Source organism: Lygodium microphyllum, chromosome 3 (assembly GCF_053477565.2).
Source record: "Lygodium microphyllum isolate KBCC chromosome 3, Lygodium_microphyllum_v1.1.10, whole genome shotgun sequence".
Classification (NCBI taxonomy): domain Eukaryota; kingdom Viridiplantae; phylum Streptophyta; class Polypodiopsida; order Schizaeales; family Lygodiaceae; genus Lygodium; species Lygodium microphyllum.
In genome coordinates, this window is record NC_141137.1 from 57,088,098 (window position 1) to 57,112,070 (window position 23,973).

General features: G+C 40.8%; 1 protein-coding gene across 1 annotated transcript; it reads left to right on the forward strand.

Moving 5' to 3' along the window:
* Positions 1 to 17,805: 17,805 nt before the first annotated feature.
* Positions 17,806 to 19,146, forward strand: LOC148038376 (uncharacterized). Its single transcript, XM_087671252.1, has 3 exons — positions 17,806 to 18,089; positions 18,218 to 18,265; positions 18,658 to 19,146. Exons 1-3 carry the CDS (start codon positions 18,031 to 18,033, stop codon positions 18,818 to 18,820), a joined length of 270 nt encoding a protein of 89 aa, XP_087527378.1. The 5' UTR covers positions 17,806 to 18,030; the 3' UTR covers positions 18,821 to 19,146.
* The last annotated feature ends 4,827 nt before the right edge of the window (positions 19,147 to 23,973 follow it).

Here is a 23,973-nt window from a genome sequence, read left to right on the forward strand (position 1 = left end):
AGTGAAGGTGCAAAGCATCCAATTACTGAGAAGCTTCTTAGAGGGGAGAAGGACTTTTGGGTTAAGAAGATTAAAAAGACCTCATCACGAGTGAGGTGGATAAGCAGAAAGTCATCTCCTTGAGCAATTAGCTACTCCCTTGATTACTCAAGTTCCTCCTCCTCCTCCTCATCTTCTAGTTCCTACTCTCTTGGTTCTAAGTCTCGTGCAATCTACAAATGGACAAAGAGGGACCATAAGAGGAGCAAGCTTAAGAAGACTAAGACTTTCAAGTATGGGGATAAGGACATCAAGTTTTACTCTTTCTCCGATAAGAGAGATTGTGCTAAGGCGTTAGCCTTTGTCAGGAAATTTGAAGTTTCTTTTTCTAATGGTAATTTATCAGAAAATTCCAAGCTCAAGCATGTAGGCATGCACTTGAAAGACACCGCTAGAAATTGGTGGTTGACTCTCATTTTGAAGGGAAGGAAACCTATGACTTGGAAAAATTTCAAGAAGTTTTATACTTAGTTCTTACTTCTTGATTTTTAGAATGATGTCAAGGAGTAGGATTGGCTAGGCCAGAAAGAGCATGAGAAGGTCACTAGTTATGTGGACAAGTTTTGGCCTACTGTTCTCAAGGTTACTCCTCTCATGGGGATCAACAATGAAGAGAAGAAAAGGAAGTTTGAAGCTGGCCTACTCCCTCATTTACATAGAACCATGAAGGTGTATCCACATGAAACCTTATCTCGCATGATGGGTTCTGCCATCATAGCTATAAGTTTGCATACACTTGATATAACTTGAAAGTTGGAGACGACTTCTTATAGAGCTAGACAAGAGCAGCCAAGAGACAGGACTAATTGAATAAGACCTACCTCTACTAATGACAAATATTCCAAGCCAGAGGGTAACAAGAAGAAGCACAAGTATCTCTCACCCTCTTTGAGATACAAAAGTACAAAGAGGAAGGAAGGTGCTTTCTTTGTGGTGAGTTAGGGCATATGAAGCTTGATTTTCGTCACAAAAGGAAGGAAGCAAATGTGGTTAAAGATCCTCCTCCGCCATCCTCAAATTCTATTCTGGATGTGCAAGCTAGCACTCATTTAAATGAGAAGAAGATACAACTCTTAAAGGGTTGGGGGACACTTAAGAATCAACGAGTTTTGATACTTTTTGGTCTAGGGTCCACAGATAATTTTGTGTTAGTAGATACTGTTGAAAGGCCACAAATTCCACTGGATCAATTGGGAGCACCAATTGGATCATACTCAGCATTTGAAGGACTTATAATCCATTCTACTCCTATCTAGGGGAAGTTGAATCTTAGAATTGGGGATTACCGTGACCTAGAATCTTTTCTACTTGCACCCATTGGTAAATTTGATATTATCTTAGGTATGCCTTGGCATTACAAGATTAGACCTCTTTTCGATTTTGTTAAGAAAACCCTTGCATTTCAATTGAAGGGTCGGAACATAGTATGCATTGCTAATGCTGGAGATTGGGATGTGCCAATGGTTAGTCATGTTAGCATTTCTAAAGAAATGAAGAAAGCTATTTCTGTGCACATTATTTTTGTGAGAGAGTCAAAAGAAGCTAATGATTCAAGGGCACTTGATGCTTGTAATGAACACAATACCAACTAATGCTTCTAAGTCTCTGATTTTAAAAGAACCCCTCTCTTTAATTAATCAAGCCAGACATGATTTTGTTAAACAATATGAAGAATGTTTTGGTGACTCACTCCCAGGAGAGTTCCCTCCTAACTGCCCGAAAGATCATACAATTGACCTTATCGCAGGTAGTTCACCCCCTAACCAATTGCCTTACCGAGTAAGTGCAAGTGAGCAAGAGGATATCGTAAAACAAGTAAATGAATTGTTGGAAAAAGGGTTAGTTCAACCTAGCTCTTCTCCATATCACTCTCTAGTCTTGCTTGTTCAAAAGAAACATGGTTCTTTCCGTATGCACATAGACTATAGATCTTTGAACAAGATCACAATCAATAATCATATTCCTATCCCAAGGATAGATGATATCTTGGATAAGTGGCAAGGGGCTAGTATCTTTAGTCACATTGATCTCAAGATTGACTATCACCAGATATGGATAATACCTGAAGATGTTCATAGGACATTTTTTTGTACAATGTTTGGACTATACGAGCTCTTAGTCATGCCATTTTGTTTGACTAATGCACCTACCACATTTAATCGAATGACAGAGAGAATTTTCAAACCTCACTCAAAGTTCATAGGTGTTTTATTTGATGACATTCTAATATTTTCATAGGCTGAAGAAGAGCATAGAAAACATCTATCTATTGTTTTTCAAGAGCTTCGCAAGCATAGACTACATGTCAATGCTAAGAAGAGTGAATTTTTCCTTTTGTAAATTCATTATTTGATCCAATCTAGCGAGAATGGATCCTGAGAAGATTCGAGCCATTGTTGAATGGCATACACCTACTTTTGTACATGAAGTTAGAAGTTTCTTGGGCCTATGTTTATACTACAAAAGGTTCATATGAGGTTTTTCCTATGTTGCATCTCTTCTACATGACCTTACTAAGAAGCAAATGCCTTTTCATTGGGGATCAAGACAACTACAAGCCTTTGAAATAATTAAGTTTCTTGTGACTCAAGAACCAGCTCTCATAGTTTGGGATCTTCAAAAACCTTTTGAAGTTCACTATGATTGTTCTGGGGATTACATTGGAGCTATGCTTTACCAATAGCATCATGCAATAGCATTCGAGAGCTGAGGCCTCAAGGATCATGAGCTACATGATCCAATATATGAGAAAGATATTATGGCGGTGGTACATGCTCTTCATGTATGGAAACACTATTTACTTGGTGCAGATTTTGTTATTTAAACAGATCATCAAACTCTAAGATACTTGCTCACTCAGAAGAAGCTCTTAGAGAAACAAATGCATTGGGAAAATTTCTTATCTATGTTTCATTTTCAAATCCTTCATACATCTGGAACTAAGAATGTGGTAGCAAATGCTCTATCATGGGGACCTCGAGTGAATGCAATCACAACTGTTTATCATAACGAGTTCGTGGATTTACCCAAAATGTATACAATTGATTCTGACTTCTCAACTATATGGGATCAACTTAACTAAGGTCAGTTAATTACACCTTACTCAATTCAAGATGGATATTTGTATCATCATCAAGCAATTTGTGTAGCATTACCATTGCAATATAAGGTAATGCATGAAGCACGTGCATCTCCATATGCTGGACATAGGGGTATTCTACCCACTACTCAAGTATTGGAAAGATATTTCTTTTGGCCCACTCTTAGAGCTGACATTGAAAGATATGTCTGCGAGTGCAAGATATGCAAAAAAGTAAAGTATGACAGGTATAAACCACATGGTCTGCTGAAACCATTACCTATTCCCAATGAACCTTGGGAAAGTACATCCATGGACTTTATCATGGAGCTTCCTCACATATAAGTAGGGAACAATGCAATATGGACTATCATTGATAGATTCAATAAGCAAGCTCACTTTATACCTGTGCAAAAGACAATCAAAGGCGATCATATGGCTAAGCTATTCATTTCTCATATTTTCAAGCATCATGGCATGCCTAAGTCCATTATAAGTGATCGAGATCCCCGCATGACCAACCTCTTTTGGCAAGCTCTCTTCGAGAACCTTGGGACTTAGTTAAAGTTTTCATCCTCGAATGGATGGGCAGAGTGAAAGTGCTAATTCTACTGTTTTGGACCTTTTGAAATTCTATGTCTGTAATAATCAAAGAGAATGGGAAAAGTATTTGCATTTAGTAGAGTTTACATACAATAACATGGTGCACTCATTTACAAGTAAGGCATCATTTGAGATCCTATATGGTAAGCCTTATTTACCACTCATGCTTCTTATGAAGGATAAGATCTTTGTAGCAGATGAGTTTGTTAGAGACATTGATACAACTTTCACTCAAGTAAAAGCTGCTATCCAAAGGACACAAGAGAAGCATAAACGCGAAGCTGATAAGCATTGTTGTAAGTTAGATCTCAAGTTGGGACAGCATGTTCTTCCTAAGTTTGAGAATGCTCGCTTGAAGAAGCAAAAAGGCCAAAGAGGTAAAGTGGTCAAGCTTTCTAATCACTATTATGGCCCTTTCAAGATCATAGATAAGATAAACAATGTGACTTTTTGCTTGGATCTACCAAGTCATTGGAACATTCATGATGCTTTCGATATACGTTTGCTATGCCCCTATATTAAAGAACCTCAAATAGAACCAATCAAGGAATATTTACCTGACATAGAAGAAACAGAAGAGTTCCTTTTGCTGCCTCAAAGAATTTTACACCATCAAGACAATACTCTAGGGTCAGGTAAGGTATTACGAAAGTATTTGGTTAAGTTTAAGAATTATCCCCCATTGGATGCTCAGTTTATGACTGAGAGGGAACTACAAGACTTTCCAGATGTTCTTAAGGACTATGTATCCCCTTAGTTGAGGTCAACTTTTTAGAAGCCAGAGGGATGTCACTAAATTGATTGCTTATTATGCATTCTCTATTTAGTAAATTTATATCAATAAACTAATGACTCACTTTTCTTTAAGTGTTGATGATGATCTAGCATGGCCATGAGGCCATTTAGAGACCAGTATTCCTATTAAATCACTTGATAGGGTGATAAGAGCACTGTGACAAGGATATCTGGTACATGCAATACAAGTTATGAAGGGGGAAGGAAGTGTTTGCCAATTGTGAGAGTGTACACAAGAACCAAGGAGTTACACATAAATAAAGATGGATTGAGTTCTAAGAAGAGGAACTCAATTAGCATTGTGTATATGTATTTATGTGTGCATCTAGGGGCGCTTGGGAATGTTTACTTGTGTGCAATGAGCATTGCACTCATTTGGGGTCATCCTCTCACTTACAAGTCAAGGTTTAAGGTCTTTTCCTTCATTAAGAAAGACGAGAGAGGTAATTCTCTCACTAAGAAAGACGAGAGATGTGATCCTTTAGAAGTGAGAAGAGATATGATTTTCCCTTTCTAACATCTAAAATGACACAAGCTTTTGTGTGGAAGTCAATCTTAAGGTTGAAGGCAATCTAATGAACTCTCCTTATCTATGGCTCAAGGTGGTTGCATGGACCATAAGTTAACAATAGAGTTTAAAAATCTATTTTTCTTAAAAAAGACATGGTGAATCCATTTTTTAAATATCTCGCGATAGAAACTGATCTCTAAAAATGGCCTGCGAAGGTTATCGGAAATGACGAGATCTACAACTTTTGTGTTGAACATTTTTCCATCCGAGCAATGCATAGAGAGATATTTCAAAATTTGTGCCAAGAAGAGAATCTCTTGGAGCCTATAAAAGGGGAGGCTCTCCTTGTGCGTGGAGGAGGTGAAGGAAGCATCACTTTGCGTGCATGCAAGAGGAGGAGAGAAGGCAGTTTGAATCTCACAAAGTACTCCAGAAGCTCTGCTGAAATCAAGTTCCAAGAGGAGACCCCTACACAATATGTGTAGGAGAGAAGGTGCAAGTGCTATGGAAGCTTTGCTAAAATCAAGTTCTAGGACGAGATCCCTACACGAGAGAAGGTGTAAGTGCAGCGGAAGGTATGTTGATATCAAGCTGCAAGAGAAGATCTCTACACATATTATATAGGAGAGAAGGAGAGACTTAAGAAGGACAAAAAAGTGCCAACTTCCAAGTTATGCAAGTGTTAACCGATTGTATACCATGCAAGGAACCATGATCTTGTTCCCAAGATCTACAAGTTAAGAGCTGATTTATGTGTAATGGAGGAGCTTGCTTCTTATCAATAATATAACTCCAGAATGGGGGGGACTGGCCCATCTTCTAGTCCCTAGTGTGTTGTCAATCTCTCTCTCTCTCTCCCTCTCTCCCTCTCTCTCTTTCTCTCTCTCTCTCTCTCCACATCTTTCTCTTCTCTCATCTATTCTCTCTTTGCGCCAACATAATATTCACCATATATCTTTTAAGTATATAAGGAGGTTGAGCGTGTATCTCGGATCTTATAATAGAGATTGAGCTATGGAAAGCCTTAAGACCAAGACAGTCATAGTAAATTTTTCATCAAGAGTATCCTGATGACAATATCTATGAAGTTATGGTAGAACACTCTATTCCAGATTAAGCTATAGAGAACTATATTCTAGATCAAGCTAACATAAGCCATGTGTTAGAAGAAGCCATCTAGATTGATGGCCTTCATATAGAGAGAAATGTAGATAACAAAAGCACAAGATCCCAACATGAGTCCCAATCTAGCAAAGGGAAGATAAGGTTGAACACAAACTGGAAAAGTATTATTGATGTCATGAAGTAGCAAAAGAAGCTCTTGTAACATTTTCAAAGCCCTAAATCAATCACAACCTTAGAATGTACATAGCATACATTACTACAAAGATGATATTATGTCAAAATGGTCTAGGCACATTCCATCATGCACAACTTGGATGCTTTGGGCATGATGAAACTTATTATAGAGCTCCTATAAGTCTTTTTCGACTTGCTATATATATAAACATTAGTTTATCATTTAATTGAGGACTTCCTTTTTGAAGGTAGTAGAAAACTTAGCTTTGCTTGCTGCATTTGACCAAAGACTTGCAACTACTAGAGTTGGCATTAATCCTTCATGCATCCCTCAATCTATAGGTTTCATTATTAAGACTTGAACTAGTATAGTTGGAATTAATCCTTTAGGCATCCCTCAATCTCTAGGTTTGATTATTAAGACTAGAGTTACCCAAACCATTGTCTCTTATTATAAAGATGGAAATTCCATCCTCATGGAGTATCATCCAATGACAATAATGTTATTGGGATGTGAGTGTAGATGTTAAATAATTCAACCTTCTAAGACTCTTGCTTGTTGGAGGTATGGCCATCTAGGGCATTTGTATTGTATATTTCCTCACAAACAAGAACAACCTAAGGAAAATGAAGCAGAGGAAGATACCCTAAATGTGAGATCACACATATGTACCTTGATTGTCCTAGGAAGAATGTGAGAATAAGAAAGAAAGTCATGTCTTCAATTCCGTTGAGTCTCTTTGTGATAGAAATGTTCAAGAGTGAGGATATTATTCCCATTCCCATTAATACCATTATTAGATACAAATCCTAGAGGAATGAGTCATTAATCTTGGATCTACTGCCACAAATGAATTGAAAGTTTGCAAAAAAAATAAATAAAGGAGAGGACAACATGTTGAAAATAAATTGGAACTAAAGGATTAACTACACTTCAAGGACAAGTAGTCACTTCAAATGAGCTTCAAATTCAGATAGCACCACCACTATACCCCACAAAGAAAAGATTGCAATAGCCAAAATGAGATAATATCCTGACCCATATCAACAATTAGCATTGATTGACAAGGCAAAGAACTAGATTAAGAATGTGCAAAATCAAATACAAGTAGAGAAAGTAGTGGAGGGCATGATTTGTGGTAGCTATCTATAGCGCAACACCTTTTTCCACCCCCAATGACTCCCATACATTTTGAAGTCCTACTATTCAAGCACCAAATCAAGACAAACTTCAAGGAGAGACTATACAATCACAATGATGTAGTGTGAGATATAATTAGCTTCGATATCAAGATGTTGAACCTAGTCTCATTGCAACTCTAACCTCCACTCATGCTATTGTCCCATTAGGGAACCTACTCAAAGGAAGTAACCTTATAGAAGGCATTCAAAACACAAAGTGATGGAATCAAACTTAGCACAAGAGTCTCAATATACTAAAGTACTCAACTCTAAGATCCCTAGGTGTGAACACATTCTCAAGGGGAGCCAAACATCATGCCATCCTTCTTTAGTTTTGGCTTACTCCCAAGATGAGAAATCATTGATAAAAGAGTGGGGGTTAGCATTGATGTCCTCATGGATTGGAGAAATCATTGATAAAAGAGTGGGGGTTAGCATTGATGTCCTCATGGATTGGAAAAATCCTCAAAGTGAACAAGTCCATCTCAATGTGCCTAACCATTGAGGGATTCAAGGTATGGCCATTGGGAGTATAGTATACTACTTAATGACCAAGTGATAAAGTAAATATCAACTAACCCTAAGCCCTCAAAGTTCTCGAACTTGCAAATATCTATGAGTATAGTCAAAGTAAAATGATATCAAATGGCTAGAATACTTGTAGGTCTTAAACCATTAATAATCTAGGTATTATATCGTAGATCGTTTTCTCAACCTTGACATGGAGAGATTTGAGTATATTGAGGGCACACCTTTTGACACCCTCTTGATATCAAAAGGATCCACCTTAGAGTTAGGAAAAAGTATAAATATTGACCTTGAGGTCATCCAATTGATCCCATCATAAAAATTAAAGCTCATCTTCGCATCTATTTGAGAAGAATGATGTTCAAGTATGCTAAAAAAGATGTAGGATCTAAAGGTACAAATCAATCAAAAGTCACATAATCTCTTAAAGTAGTTCATGAAGTTCAAGAAAAATGATTGAGTTTTAATGATACTTAGCACAACGAGACAAAGAGAATCTAATGAACCTATAGAAGAACTTGCGAAGGTGAAGGAGGTAGACCTTGCTAGTAAAGGGAAACCCCTTAATCCAATTTTCATTGACATAGAAGATGTCAATGCTAGTGATGAAGATAAACTCATCAATTTACTCTAGGAGTATCGTGATGTGTTCACTTGGAACTACACTCACCTTGAGGAAGTGCCTTTCTTTGTGCTCACTCATACCATTCCTCTCAAACTAAACACCAAGCATGCAAAATTAAGACTTAATGCAATGAATCCTTGCTATGTGCATCATGGTAATGAGGAATTTTGAAAACTTCAAAGATATGTTTCACCTAGCAAATTGAGCATACAGATTGAGCATCACCCACTTTCTTTGTTTTCAAGGAGAAAGGAAAAATCAAAGTATGTTTCGACAAGAAAAAAATCAATGTTGCCACCAGACAAGACTGTTATTCACTACTTTGAAAGGTGAGAAGGATCGAAGCTTGCACGCGAGCTATGGCGGGAGAGCAAGAGCCAGAAAAGAGAGAGACAAGAAATGGGAACTCCAACAGTCACAATGTGTGACCGGGCCTTCCTTTATTCAAACTGTCACTAAAAGAATACAGAATAAAGTGACGTGACGAGTGCCCGCCACCTGCAGTGTGCAGTGGCGAGTACTGTCAGTGTAGTAATACACAGGGCAGCACGGCGGAGGCGCCTTTACCCCCAACAAACTCCCACTTAAAGGCGAATCTGCCCTAGTGAGAAAGAAAAGAAAAAGAAAAGACAGTACAAATGTACATAGGTACAAGGGATGAGGAAAGGCGACATCTCATCCAATGCCCATCAACCTCCTGAGGAAGGCAAAGTGCTCAGTAGTGAGGCTCTTCGTGAGCAGATCTGCAGGATTCTCATCAGTGGAGATCTTGACAAGGTCAACAGACCTGTCCTCCACGACACCGCGTATGAAGTGATACCTCACCTCAATGTGTTTCGTCTTCGCATGGAAGACCGGATTCTTAGCCAACTGAATGGCACTCATAGAATCCAAATGCAGTGTAGGTGTAGCATCAATCCCAAGGTCAGCAACTAGACGGCCTAACCATATGGCCTCCTTGCAAGCCTCAATGGCTGCAACATACTCGGCCTCAGTGGTAGACAAAGCCGTACACTTCTGAACCCTGGACATCCAAGAGACAGCCCCTCTAGCATAGGTGAATACATAGCCAGAAGTGGACTTCCTACTATCTGCATGTCCTACATATTCGGAGTTAGTGTACCCCATGACCCTTGTATCCTGGCTACCATAGCAAATACACATATCTGCTGTGCCCTTCAAGTACCTCATGATACCCTTCACGGCATCCCAATGTCTACTGCTAGGTGTAGCCATATAGCGTGCCACAACACCAACTACATGCGCAATATCTGGACGAGTGGCTATCATGGCATACATCAAACTGCCCACGGCTGAAGCATAGGGGATCTTGGCCATCTCGGCCCTCTGCTCATCTGTCTGCGGACAATCGGCCTGTGATACCTTCACATAAGAAGGTAATGGACAGCCAATAGGCTTTACTCCTGCATGGGGAAGCGCTCAAGGACTTTATGAATGTACTCCCGCTGTGAGAGATACAAAAGCCCCTGATGCCTATCGCGCTTAATGCGCATCCCAAGTATATGTGAGGCCTATCCCAAATCTTTCATCTCAAAGCTCTTCTTCAGCTGAGATTTAAGAGCATCTAGCTCATCATGAGCTTTCCCTGCTATCAGCATATCATCAACATAGAGTACCAAGATAAGCAAACTGCCATCACGGCCTTTCTTCGTGTAAAGACACGGATCCATAGCACTCTTGCTATAGCCCTGTGACTGCATAAAGGCATCAAACTTATGATACCATTCCCTAGGTGCCTACTTCAAGCCATACAAGCTCTTCTTCAACTTACACACTAGGTACTCCTTGCCAGGTTCTGCAAAGCCCTTAGGTTGATCCATATAGATCTCATCATGCAAGTCCCCATGTAGAAAAGCCGTCTTGACATCCATATAATATAGATCTAAGTCAAGCTGTGCAACCAAAGCCAAGACTAAGCATAGGGTGGTCATCTTAACCACAGGAGAGAAGACCTCATCAAAGTCCACACCATGTTCCTGCTTAAAACCCTTTGCTACCAATCTAGCCTTGTATGCCGGCTTGGGGTGTCCAGGGGTACTTTTCAGCTTGTACACCCACTTGGATGGCAAAGCCTTCTTGCCCTTAGGCAAGGCAACCAAATCCCAAGTCTCATTCTTATGCAAGGAGTCTATCTCAGACTGCATAGTCCTCTCCCAGGAGTGACTGTCACCCTTGTGCATAGCCTCATCATAAGTGAAAGGATCTCCTACATCTGTAACCAAAACATAATGCATAGAGGGCTGAAATCTGTCAGGTGGACGTCTGTCTCTAGCAGACCATCTCACCGCAGCCTCTACTGCCTGTCTAACTGCCCGTCCAACACCCTGGCCCTGTGGAGGAACTGCTGCAGGCTGTACTACTGGCTGTGCTGGAGCTCTAGGCTCCTCCTGAAAGTTCACTCTGTGGATCTCAACCACCTTCTCAGGCTACCTGTGCATCTTGTCTTCATGGAAGACGGCATCATGGCTGTGTACTATTTTCCGCGCCTGCGGATCCCATAGGCGATAGCCCATCTCTCCTGACTCACCATAGCCAAGGAATATGCATTTAATGCTCTTTGGATCCAATTTACTCCTCTTGTCCTTGGGCACATGGCAGAATGCCTCACATCCAAAGACACGGAGATGCGCATAAGAGGGTGGCTTACCAGCCCAAACTTCCTCTGCAACTTGGAAATCCAATCCACTGGAAGGCAATCAGTTTATGACATGCACTGCCGTACTAACTGCCTCAGCCCAAAAACTCTGGGGTAGGCCTGTATGGCTAAGCATAGAGCGCACACGCTCCTGAATAGTCCTGTTCATGCGCTCAACCAAACCATTCTGGGGTGGGGTGTAAGGGGCGGTCAACTGACGCTTAATACCCCTGTCATCACAAAACTGCTCAAAAGCATGCGAGACATATTCTCCCCCATTATCTGTCTTAAGGCATTTCAGCATATACCCAGTCTGGTTCTCAACAAGAGCAAGCCAACGCTGAAAGACTGCCAAGACATCCGACTTTTGCTTTATGGGATAAGCCCATACTTTCCTAGAAAAATCATCAATGAAGGTAACAAAGTACTTTGCACCACCCATAGACATGCAAGGCATAGGCCCACAAACATCGGAATGCACCAATGCCAAGGGCTCACTCATGCGTGGCCTACCCGATTTCTTATGCGTAGACCTATTCTGCTTACCATAAAGACAATGATCACATGAGTCAAAACATGCATAATCCAAAGGCGGAAGATACTGCAAACCAGATAACATTTTCATTCCCTTCAAAGACATGTGCCCTAAACGAGCATGCCAAAGTGATACATGTGGGATAGAACCCACTGCCAAAACATGGTCAACTGAGGACCCAGATACAACAAGAGGATAGAGGCTGCCAGACTTGGCGCCTCTAGCAAGCACAAGTCTGCCACGAGTAATCTTCCAGGCAGAATCCCCAAAACATACATGAAATCCTGCATCATCCAGCTGTCCTGCAGACATAAGACTGCGCGTAAGTGTAGGTACATGACGTATATCCCTAAGCAAAAATGATCTGCCAGTGGAAAACTGCAACTGAATATCATCCATGCCCACAATGTCAAGAGACCTGTCATCTCCAAGTCTGACTGATCCAGATACAGTACGGTAAGAGTGAAACCACTCACGGTAAGGCGTCACATGGAAGGACGCACCTGAATCCAATAACCAGCACTGTGCATACATACTAGGTGTCTCAGTCAAGTGTGAAGCATCAGAAGAACTAGCTGCAAGTATAAACTCATCACTACCATCGGACTCCTCAGTCTGCATGACATTAATTTCCTCAATCTTGACGCTGGACTTCGTAGGTACTATGCTGCGATCAGAGGACTTCTCCTGCACTTTATCTTTCCCCTTATCCTTGTGCTTCTCATTGCGCAACTCATGACACTGTGGTCTAATATGGCCCTTTTTCCCACAATGATGACAAGTGACATTTGCATTGTGCCCATGCGACTTATTGCGCGACTTGCCACGAGATTTAGACCAACCCTTCTACGAGTCACGGCCTCGGCCATTACCACGGTCATACCTGTCATTCCTGCCTCTAACTGTCAAAGCATGACTACCACGAGAGGCATCCAAGTTTTTGCGATTCACCTCTTCCTGAAGAAGAGCATTCTGAACATCTGCCAATTTTAGAGTAGCACTAGAGGCACAAAGAGCAGTACGGAAAACATCCCATAACTCATTCAAAGTCCCAAGCAAGAAAAGAGGAGTTACTTCCTCTCCAAAGGTGATATCCTGCGAAGTCAGGTTCTTCAGTATAGCATGGAACTGGCTCAAGTGAGCAGACATAGTCGCATTATCCTTCATGTGCAGATCCATAAGTTGCTTCAACCAATACATCTGACTCACTGGACTTTTCTTATCATAAAGATTCTTGATCTTATTCCATAGATCCCATGCACTCTGTGCTTCCTCAAATACATTATAATGTACCTGTTCAGTGAGAGACAATACAATCGTAGACTTGCATAGCTCATCAAGTTCAAGCCAGTTGTCATTGTCCATAGTTTCAGGCTGCTCCCCACTCAACTGAAGTGGCTTAATTTGAGATTTCTGCACCAAGACCTGCCAAATTTGACTCTTCCAATAAGAGTAGTTGGTACCATCCAACTTTGTAATGTTAAAGATGGCACTATCATGCGAAGATGACGCCATTATGCAGGGTGGAAATGCCCAAACAGTCCAAAACTGCTTGCTGTTTTATTGCAGAAACTGCCCAAAAATGACCAAAACGGGGTCCAAAGGGCAAGCAAAGTGTGCCAAAAGTTGCTGTCCACTTAGTACTAGGTGCGGTACACCAAATCAGGATATTTCAGCATGAAAAGTACACCTCAGTCCACCAATAACTGCTTGCTGTAATAAATTCCAGGTATGCAGTCTAGAGAGCAAACTGTCCCAAAATAGGATCCAATGTCAAGCAAACAATGCTAGGTCCAAAGCCGGCATGAAACGGACATAAGCAAGGCCAATGACAGTGAAAAGAACATGAGCTCAACACCGAAGCATGTCAAAATAACATCTTCCAGTGAAAGGCACTCCCCCAGACACTCTAGGCAAAGTGTTCCTGTAACTGCCAAAACCTGACACAAATAGGTATCTGCTCAAAGAGAAAGATCCAAATATGAGACTCAGCTCATAAGCATCCTGTGAACCAAGAGTACATCAATGCATATCCATAAAGATCGGAGTATGATCCCAAAGTCTCAATGCGTATGTAGCTGCTCAAGACATAAACTGCTCCAAATACATGTAAGTGCTCCAATAGCATGCAACTGTCAAAGGTCAAGCAAGCATGTAAAATGCTCCCACTGGCACAAAAGGCATACAAAGTGAGCTTAGAAGCTCAAACAACCCAAGAGAAAGCACCAGTGATAAGTGACCCTATCAATGCATCAAGCGCATCCAAGAGAGCATGACATACATGAAGCACCGGTTGTATTAACCATGAAGCAATACATAAGCCCAAATAAGCTCTCGGTCAACTCAATGACATCCAAATAGCAACCAAGATCAGTGATCAAGTAAGCCGGGAATGCTCAAATACATCCAAATCCAAGCTCCAAATGTCGGTATGGCATACACGAACCAAATAGCATATGTCACGAACCAAAGCATGTAATGCAAAAGCCTAACTGTCAAGCAGAGACATGAGCCATAGGCGGTCCACGAGCATGCCAAGTCGGTCTAAATGCCAGTGAAGATGGAGCTAATGCGAAGCTCAAAAGCATCCCATAATCTCATACATATGCTCCAAGTCGTCCCCAAATGTCAGAGACATCATGCCAAAGCTCAAAGCATACATCCGGTATCGGTAGGTAAGTGCCAAAGCATGTAGAGTACCTTCAGCCCACTGTTATTCCAGCATGTATTTACTGTTCTAAACAGTAGATTTCAGCCCCGAGTTCAAGCCAAAATCATGGTCAAACCAAATGCATACATCCCCAATACATCTGGGTAGGAAGTAGACCGCATACGGGCATCAAATAAGGTAACCGGAGTAGAGTATAAGCATCAAATGCCAATGCCAAGTGTGGTTGCCCTGTTTCCAGCACTGTATAACAGTAAATAACAGTCCCAAATCAGCCAATATTTCAAGCCAAAATCATGGCATAATCATGTGCATACATTCCCAAGGCACTAGGCATCATGTAGACCGCATACGAGCATCAAATAGCACAATCGGAATGGAGTATAAGCAACAAATGCTAATGCCAATGGTGCTGCCCTATTTTCAGCCTGTTATGACAGTTTATGACAGTCCCAAATCTGAAGAAATCAGCCCCGAATGATCAAGATCAATGCTCAAAGCTTGAATGACATCAAACATGAAGTCTATAGCCCTCTTGATCAAGGTAGAGAGCAAGAAGCAATGGCCAAGTGTGGAGCTGAAGTAGATGAGTGCTCACTGCCTGGAAAAAAATGATGCAATCTGCCTTGTTGGTGCTGAACTTGCTGCTGCTCCACATGGGCTGAAAAGGGGGTAATGGGGGGACTCAAGAAGGGCCTATCAAAGGCCTATGACAAGCCTCTTTGAGCCTTGATAGGTGTAAGGCACAATATGAGGGGAATAAGCTTCAATGGTTTGAAGCCATGGCTACCCTTGCTGTTTGCAACCTGTAGATTGAAATAAAACCCTGAAAGAATGATCAAATACCTCAGTATCAATGCCTTGAAGGTGCCTCAATAGGCTGGGAAGGTGCTCGGGAAGCCGAGGAGTGACGGGAGCTCGGGGAGATCGGATATGGCTGCGGAGATGGAGATCCAATGCGTGAAGCGAGTCGATGCGAAGGTCGGGAAGCACCGAGTCAAGCTCGAGCAAGAGAATGCCAAGCTCTGATACCAGTTGAAAGGTGAGAAGGATCGAAGCTTGCACACGAGCTATGGCGGGAGAGCAAGAGCAAGAAAAGAGAGAGACAAGAAATGGGAACTCCAACAGTCACAATGTGTGACCGGGCCTTCCTTTATTCAAACTGTCATTAAAAGAATAAAGAATAAAGTGATTTGACGGGCGCCCGCCACCTGCAGTGTGCAGTGGCGGGTACTGTCAGTGTAGTAATACACGGGGCGGCACGGCGGAGGCGCCTTTACCCCCAACATACTTTTCATGGATTACATGATAAAAAAAGTGGCATACAAGGAGTCCTATAACCTTTCTTGATAGATTTTTTAGATACAATCAAGTACAAATCCATTTAGATTATAGACATTAGACTTCTTTTGCCTATCATCTTAAGAGATGACTTAATAGGCCATTATCATTTCCCTTAAGATATGATTGTGATACCTTGAGTGTACTTTCCCTTGTTTGGTTCAAATCTTGTTCAACTACTTTCACTTGCATGCTTTGAAGTACTACTATTAGTTGTTTAATATCTCTCTATAGCCAATAGTTGTTCCTCTATAACATTATTCTTTCCTTATCTTGCAAGCTAACTATTATTCTACCTTTTGCAATGCATCTCTTTCGGGACATCTTCTTCATCAAATCAATAGATGGTTGTTATGTAATATTCCTTCTCCTTGATGAGTATAGTCCAAATTTGCTTTAAATCTTCCTTTGATTCATTTATTGTTGTATAGATTGTAGCTCTCCTTTGATTCATCATGCCCTTTGTCATCTTTTTTTGAGCCTCCTTCTTACTCTTTTCCCTTCCTTTGGAATCAGTATCATCTGCAAATGAGCTTGTCTTTTATGCTACTACTATGCTCCCCTTCTCCTTTTTGTCTTTTATGGTACTACTCTGCTCCCCTTCTCCTTCCTTTTGTGAAGAATCATATTCTATACTTCTTGATGTAAGCCTCCTTGTAGGTGGGTAAAGAGCAATAGATTGGGTCAGAACCCCATTGTAGATGGAGCATTGTCAAGAATTCCTAGGATTGTGTTAATTACCCTAGTGAGAGCATTCCCATAATTAGTCATGGTTACTTTAGCCTTTGCAAATGTAAGCTTTCTCTAGGGACTTTCTATAGGATCTTGCATGCTCTATTCACTAAGTCACACATGGCTTCCAGCCACCATAAATCATAAAAGTTCTTCTTAATTATCCTTCGCATTAGAATATCTTCCATTAGGCTCTTAGAGATCTTGGCTGTATATGAACTTTCCCTATTGAATGTCTAGTTTAGGGTTTATAGGGGCTACTTTGTGAGTTTTAAAGTCCAAAATATTACCATTTGTAAGATACATTGAACTTAAGAAGAAGTTTAAAAACCCCAAGAAAGAAGGCAATGGACCATTCTCAATTGAAGTGTGCCTTGCACTTGGAAAATGGGAAAATCCATGACTGAATGCATTAAGGGCCTTTCCAAAACAACCATAATGGCAACCCTGTCAATGAAGTTGCAATCATGAAGTGATATTTCTGGCATGTTGCAAGGATTGAACATTTGACCTCTTTTATTTTTGGCATGTTGCAATCATGAAGTGATATTTCTGGCATGTTGCAAGGATTGAACATTTGACCTCTTTTATTTTACATTGACATACCTTTCCAACATGCCAACTAACTCATAGCAAATGTAAGGGTATGACGTTTGAACACACCAATTATCCTACAACGTATGTAAAGGTGGCCCTTCACGGATTCCTTCAACAAAGATGTGAAGGTGCTTCTTCACCCTTTAATCAAAGTCAGAACTTTGCAATCCATGGAAAATCATGATACGTTTTCTCAATAGCATTTAGAGAATGAAACCTATCCGGATAAATGTGAAATCAATAGGAGATCTTTGAACTTCAAAGTATCTCCAAAGATTGAGGCATAGAGTCTGGTATCCAATGGGAGTAATATTGTCAGTGCATGAATCCGGACGACTGTGAAACCAATCTGAGTGAGAGAGGCTGCTGCTGAGAAATATTTAAACTTCAAAATATTTCCAAGGATCGCAAGACACAAGAGTGTGGCCATAGTACTGGGTGTGACGTGGCGCCGACCTATGTGGGAGTGTGAAAGTGGTCCAACAAAGAAAAGGTGGGAAGAGGCACGAGTTGCTTCAGATTTAACCCAACGTGCTTGATCTGCAGGTACCGCACGAAAGTCTTATCCTTCGCCTTTCCCTTCCTCTAATTCATGTAGGCACCCACAGCAAGACTGTTGATGTGGGCTGGAAATCTCCAAGAAGTTCTAGATCATCTCTCTCTCTCTCTCGGCTTATAAGAATTGCAGATCGTAGCCTAACTCGTTCTCTTGCTCTGATTAGAGACTGAACCATTGCACATGCAGATAATTGTATCCATCTCTGTTAATCTAGTCGGCTAATTATCCCTCGACGGTATCCCTGCTTCGACGTACTATAAAAGCACCAAACTCTAGTGCCAATGGCCTCTCTTGAAAGCGGGTGCAGCTGCGCCAGCTGCGGCTGCCAACTTCCTTGCAAGTAAGTAAGATTAACATGCTTTTCTCATCCCTTTATTCACCTCCTGCTACCGATGTTCCTTCCTGATCTTATCCTAATTCTCTTATCTGGGCTTTCCCTGATTTATATTGCCTGCGCTCGTTCGGCAGCTGTGACAAGAAAACAACAGTTGCAGAGGAGACCCCCTTCAATGCTCCGTGAGTAATAGTCGTCTCTCGTCAATTTCGCATATAACATACAGCACGAGATACTAGTATGCAATATGTATTCCATACGTGGATTAAGCGTCTGGAATTATTAAGTGGACCTGCACGATTTTCGCAGACATTTTTTACTTCATCATAGTATCATGCATGGTCTACAACGATTCCAAAGATTAATTAGCGTGGCGCTCTCTGGGACTCCAGTTTGTTAAGAGTAGATAACCGGCCCTGATTGTTGAGAGTAGATTTTCCATACGGAAAACAACGATAAACCGATCTAATTTCAGAATAATTTCACTGTGTTTGAAACATCTGTTATAATGAAGTAATTTTTATATCGCATAGCTGTAAGTACCTGAAGAAGCAAAATTCATTTCTGATGATAGGACGGAAGCGAGTACAGTAGCAGCCAATGCATGCATTAAGTGCGGAGACTCATGCCAGTGTGCGGAGCCCTGCTCTTGCGAGCCGAAGCAGAACGAGAAGACCAGCAGCCAAAGCACCTGCAAGTGTGGAACCAGCTGCAAATGCGACCCTTGCACATGCTAAGAGAATTTACAAGACTTTTATATGCAGATATACCTCAGCATGAGAACCTGAAACCTAGAGAATAAGAAGGCTAAGAGGGCTATTAACAAGGGCTAACACCCTATAAGTGACAAAGGCTAACACCCTTCACACTTATAGGGCCATGTGAAACTTTAGAAGGGGCATGATTGCGTGGGCTTGAGATGGTATGGCTATCTACTTGCAATGCGAGCTTGTTCCTCTTGCTACTCCTCCCTCTTTTGTATAATTAATTCAAAATGTTTGAATTCCAATAATGTATTCTTGTCTTATACAAAACATACTTAATAGTAGACATGTCTTGCAAATCGATTCTATGACGATGCTATAGTTTGCATATTCTAAACTAGAAATGATAATCAATGTCAATAGACCACACCAAACATTTTCATATTTTATGATTTGTTAATATCAAGCATTTTTGTATTTAATCACTTGTTAATTTTTTTGTTATGAAGATTTGTGTATTGAATTATCCATTAGCTTGTTTGGGTATTTGAAGCTTATATCATGGAAAATGATACCTACAACACTATGAGAATAATAAAAGTTGGTTTTGAGATTCCCAATACAAGCAAGCGAGGCTCATTAATTAAAGATCAAGGCACATGTATAAATGTGTTTTTTGATCTACATAAAAACTTATGCGCACATTTATGCACGTGGCAATATGTACGTTAAGTGATTCGTGTCTAAAAGCACATCTGCCTTGTAATTTAGACACGGATACACACACTAACATAGAACTTTTGTTTTTATTTTTTTTTAAGAGACAAATTTGCTAGTTGCAAGCAATAGTTTGTCAACCTCTACTATCATTTGGATAAGCTTGCCAACAACACACAAAAGGACTACACCCAAAGGTCTCTCTCCCACCACAACATAGAAAATCAACCTCCATCTATATATAAAGGACGAATGTATATATATGTGTAATCAACTATGAGTTTGCACAATACTCCCAATACTTTGTAGGTAACATAACCTCGGTTAGCACCAAAAAGGTGAACATTTATTTTGAGCTTGAGTTGAGTCGTAAGTAGGTTTGTAAAACCTATATATAGCATAAGTCTATACTTACCCTATTTCATACCAATGCCTAGCCTAGAGGCTATGCTTAGCATAACCTATACATATCCTAGCCTCCTATAGGCTAGGTATATAATAAGTATAATTTAGGCTAGGTATTGACTATGCATACTAGAGTAACTACAAGCTAGGCTTGGGGAAGTTACTATTATGTATACCCTCTACATCACGTGTGTTCAAGGCCTATTTATAAATATTCTTATTTGTGAATTTTTCGTGATTAAAACATAACCCTTTTCTATTCAATCTATAAATAACCCCTTTATATAGCACCCTTCTGTATGTAAAAAATGTATAAAAAATGTACCTTAAAAATACCTTATTTTCAACCCACATGATGCACATATATATTCATGAGTAACTTACCCAAGAAGCTACGCTCAGCGTTGACTAGAATTGCACTAAACCTAGGCAAGCATATGCCAACGATATGTTAGCGTGACGTAGACCTCTTAACATGCCTAGCCTAGACTAGGCTACACTAGGCTAGTTGTATATGTAGCCTATGCCTAGACAATGCCTAGAGAATAGCTATTTTTGTGATATAAAAGCTTTTTGGCTTATAAGATTGAAATTAAGGTTTTTAAACCTTAATTTTCCCTTAAGTACCTTTCAAACTAGGATACTAAGTCCCTCTTTATGGTGTGGGCTCCACAACCAATCTCCATGTTAAGCCTATGTGGTCCTACCTACCCCTTTGATACTTTGCCATATTAAGGTCTAAAACCTTTTTCTCTTACCCTCATTTGTGACCCATCCATCCATTATAGTTCCCATGGAGCCACTAAACCTCCACCACGTGTTTAAGCCACCTTAGCCCCCACTCCCCTTGGCCTCAAAAACCACTAACACCCCCCTCCCCCCCCCCTCCCCCCCTCGTGCTTTAGAAGCCTTAAGGCCTTTCTCCCTTAAGCCCCTTCCGGAAACCCCCAAAGAACTAAGGCTTGAAAATTCTTATCCACCTTAACCCCTATGTTTAACTTATTACCCCCTTCTTGTGCTTTTTACCCCGTTTCACCCTTCACCTTTCCCCTTGGTTTGGAACTATCAAGATTGTGGGTTAGAAGGAAGGAGTCTCACTTGTAGCTTTCTTGCTTGCACAATGGGGGAATACACACAAGGGTGGAGGCTGAAAACAATTTTTCTCTTCTTAGTTGTGTAAGCCAAAAGAACTCTCATACAAAGAAAATAGAAGAACCCTATATATGGGTCTCAAACCAAACTCAACTAACTAAGGTGGCATACTAACTGAGCCACGAACTAGAGTAGATAAGGATAGCTATCATGTAGCTATTTTTCATGGACGGTGTACCAACCGCATCTGCAACTGACACATCGGTGACATAAATGCACAACGGTCACCCTGGCATATCACGAGTGGAGCTCGATATCTCAACACTCCCTCTCGAGCTCAATCCCAATTCTTACACACCAAGCAGGTCTCTGAACTTGCGCAGTTTCTCTGCGCCCAATGCCTTCGTGAATATGTCAGCTACCTGATCCTCTGTGCTGACATAAACTAGATCAATAAGACCTAGTAAAACCCTCTCCCGCACATAGTGATAATGCACCTCAATGTGCTTTGTTCTAGCATGATAGACTAGGTTATTTGCCAAGTGTATACTGCTCATGTTGTCACAATAAATGACAACTGGCCCATCTGTAGACTGATGCATATCATAAAGCAGCTTATGCAACCAAGCTACCTCACATGCAGCCATTGCTGCACCCCTGTACTCAGCCTCTGTGCTCGACAAGGCAACTATAGGCTGTTTCTTGCTGCTCCAAGTGACTTCAGCACTCCCAAAAGAGAACACATATCCACTGGTAGATCGTCTATCAGAAATACTACCAGCCCAATCAGCATCAGTGTATCCATGCAACTGTATCTGAACCCCAATCTTATAAAATAGTCCATACTGCAATGTGGATTTCACATACCCGACTATCCATCTAGCCGCATCCAAATGCAGTTTCCTTGGAGCCTGCATAAACTGACTTACCAATCCAACAACATAGCTCAAATCTAGCCTAGTAATAGTCATATAAATCAAGCTTCCTACTATGCGTCTGTACATAGTAGGGTCTTCCAGAAGCTCACCTGCATCTACGCTCAACTTCACATTCTGCTCCAAAGAAACTCAAATAGGCTTACAACCTATCATCCCATATTTGGACAGCATGTCCAATCCATACTGCCTCTGCAAGAGCTGTATCCCACTTGGTGATTTGATCACCTCAATACCCAAGAAATAACACAGCTCTCCCAAATCCTTCATCTCAAACTTCTGCTTCAATAGCATTTTCACATGAAGGATATCTTCATCACTGTCACCTGTCATAATCAAATCATCAACAAAAATGACAAGTAACATAATACCTTTCTCTGTTTTTCTCACATAAAGTGAGAAATCTGCCTTGGAAATCTAAAAGCCAATAGTTACAAGATATTGTCCTATCTTGTCAGACCATGCTCTAGGTGCTTGCTTCAAGCCATACAATGCTTTCTTCAACCTACAAACAAACTCAGGATGAACAGCATGCACATAACCTGGTGGCTGCTCCATATAGACCTCTTCTTGTAAATCACCATGCAAGAAGGCATTCTTTACATCCATGTGATGTAAAGACCATCCCTTTGATGCAGCCATAGCAATGACTGCTCTTATGGTTGCCATCCGTGCAATTGGACTGAATGTTTCTTCATAGTCAATGCCATATGTTTGTGCATACCCCTTGACTACTAATCTTGCCTTGTATCTGTTCACAGAACCATCTGCATTGTGCTTCACCTTATAAACCCACTTACAACCAATTGCATTCTTACCTTTAGGCAAAGGTACCAATTCCCATGTAGCATTTGCTTCCAAGGCATCCATTTCTTCATCCATGGCTTTCTCCCATTTTTCTTTTCCCATGGCTTCCTCAAAAGAAGTGGGTTCTGGTTCCTATATCACTTTAACCATATATGCATAGTGAATGGCTGTAAATCCATCATATTTCAGCCTATCCACAGGATACCTAGCTCTGGTAGACCCGCGCAAAGTAGGTTCACTCCCAGGTGCTCTCAAAATATCCCTGGTCTTCCTTACTCTAGGTGTAACAATAGAAAGAATACCCAACTCATCATCAATGCTCTGTTCTGAGCCACTGGATTCACCATCCACATAAGAGTGACCTGCATTCATATCAAACATGGGCTGATCAACCTTCTCCTTTCCTTTTCGTGATACCTGCATACCACTATCTGCATTGCTTTGAGAAGATTCTCCTGATCTCAATCTACCTGTCCATGGGGCGAAGAATGTGAACCACTGCTAGAGGACGCTCTAGGTCCACTAATATTTTGTGACTGCTATTGTGAATTCTATGCAGCATTACCATTTTGTGCATCTACATCATCAATCACATTTACAGGTTTATACCAGCTACTCATCTCATCAAAAACAACATCTTTGCTCACTGTAAACTTACGAGTAGAAGGGTTATAGCATCTATAGTCTTTTTGCTGTAGAGAGTAACCAATAAAGATGCACTTCTCAGCTTTTGGATCCAACTTGGATCTCAGCTCATCTGGCACATGTACATAGGCAATGCAACCAAAAATTTTCAAATGAGAAATATCTGGTTTCCTACCAGTATACCTCTCCTCTGGAGTCATCCCATGTATTGCTGCAGTGGGAGTCCTGTTTATTATATAGACTGCTGTAGCAACTGCTTCAGCCCAATAAAAATTTGGCAGGTTTTTTTCATTGAGCATGGCACGAGATACCTCTCCAATATGCCTGTTTTTCCTTTCTGCAATTCCATTTTGTTGTGGGGTATGACTGCATGAATATTGCTGCTTTATGCCATGCTCCTACAGGAACCTTGCAAACTCATTTGAGAGGTACTCTCCCCCTCCATCTGACCTTAGGCATTTTATTTGCAGACCTGTTTCTTTTTCAGCCATAGCTTTAAGAGTTTTGAAATGCCCAAAAACTTCACTTTTCTTTTTCATAAAATACACCCAAACTTTTCTGCTATAGTCATCAATAAAAGTAACA

Excerpts from the sequence above, each read along its gene's own strand:
- LOC148038376 (XM_087671252.1), top strand. The coding sequence starts at position 18,031 with ATGGCCTCTCTTGAAAGCGGGTGCAGCTGCGCCAGCTGCGGCTGCCAA. Across the intron at positions 18,090-18,217 it reads GGCTGCCAACTTCCTTGCAA|CTGTGACAAGAAAACAACAG; the intron begins GTAAGTAAGATT and ends CTCGTTCGGCAG. Across the intron at positions 18,266-18,657 it reads GAGACCCCCTTCAATGCTCC|GACGGAAGCGAGTACAGTAG; the intron begins GTGAGTAATAGT and ends TTCTGATGATAG.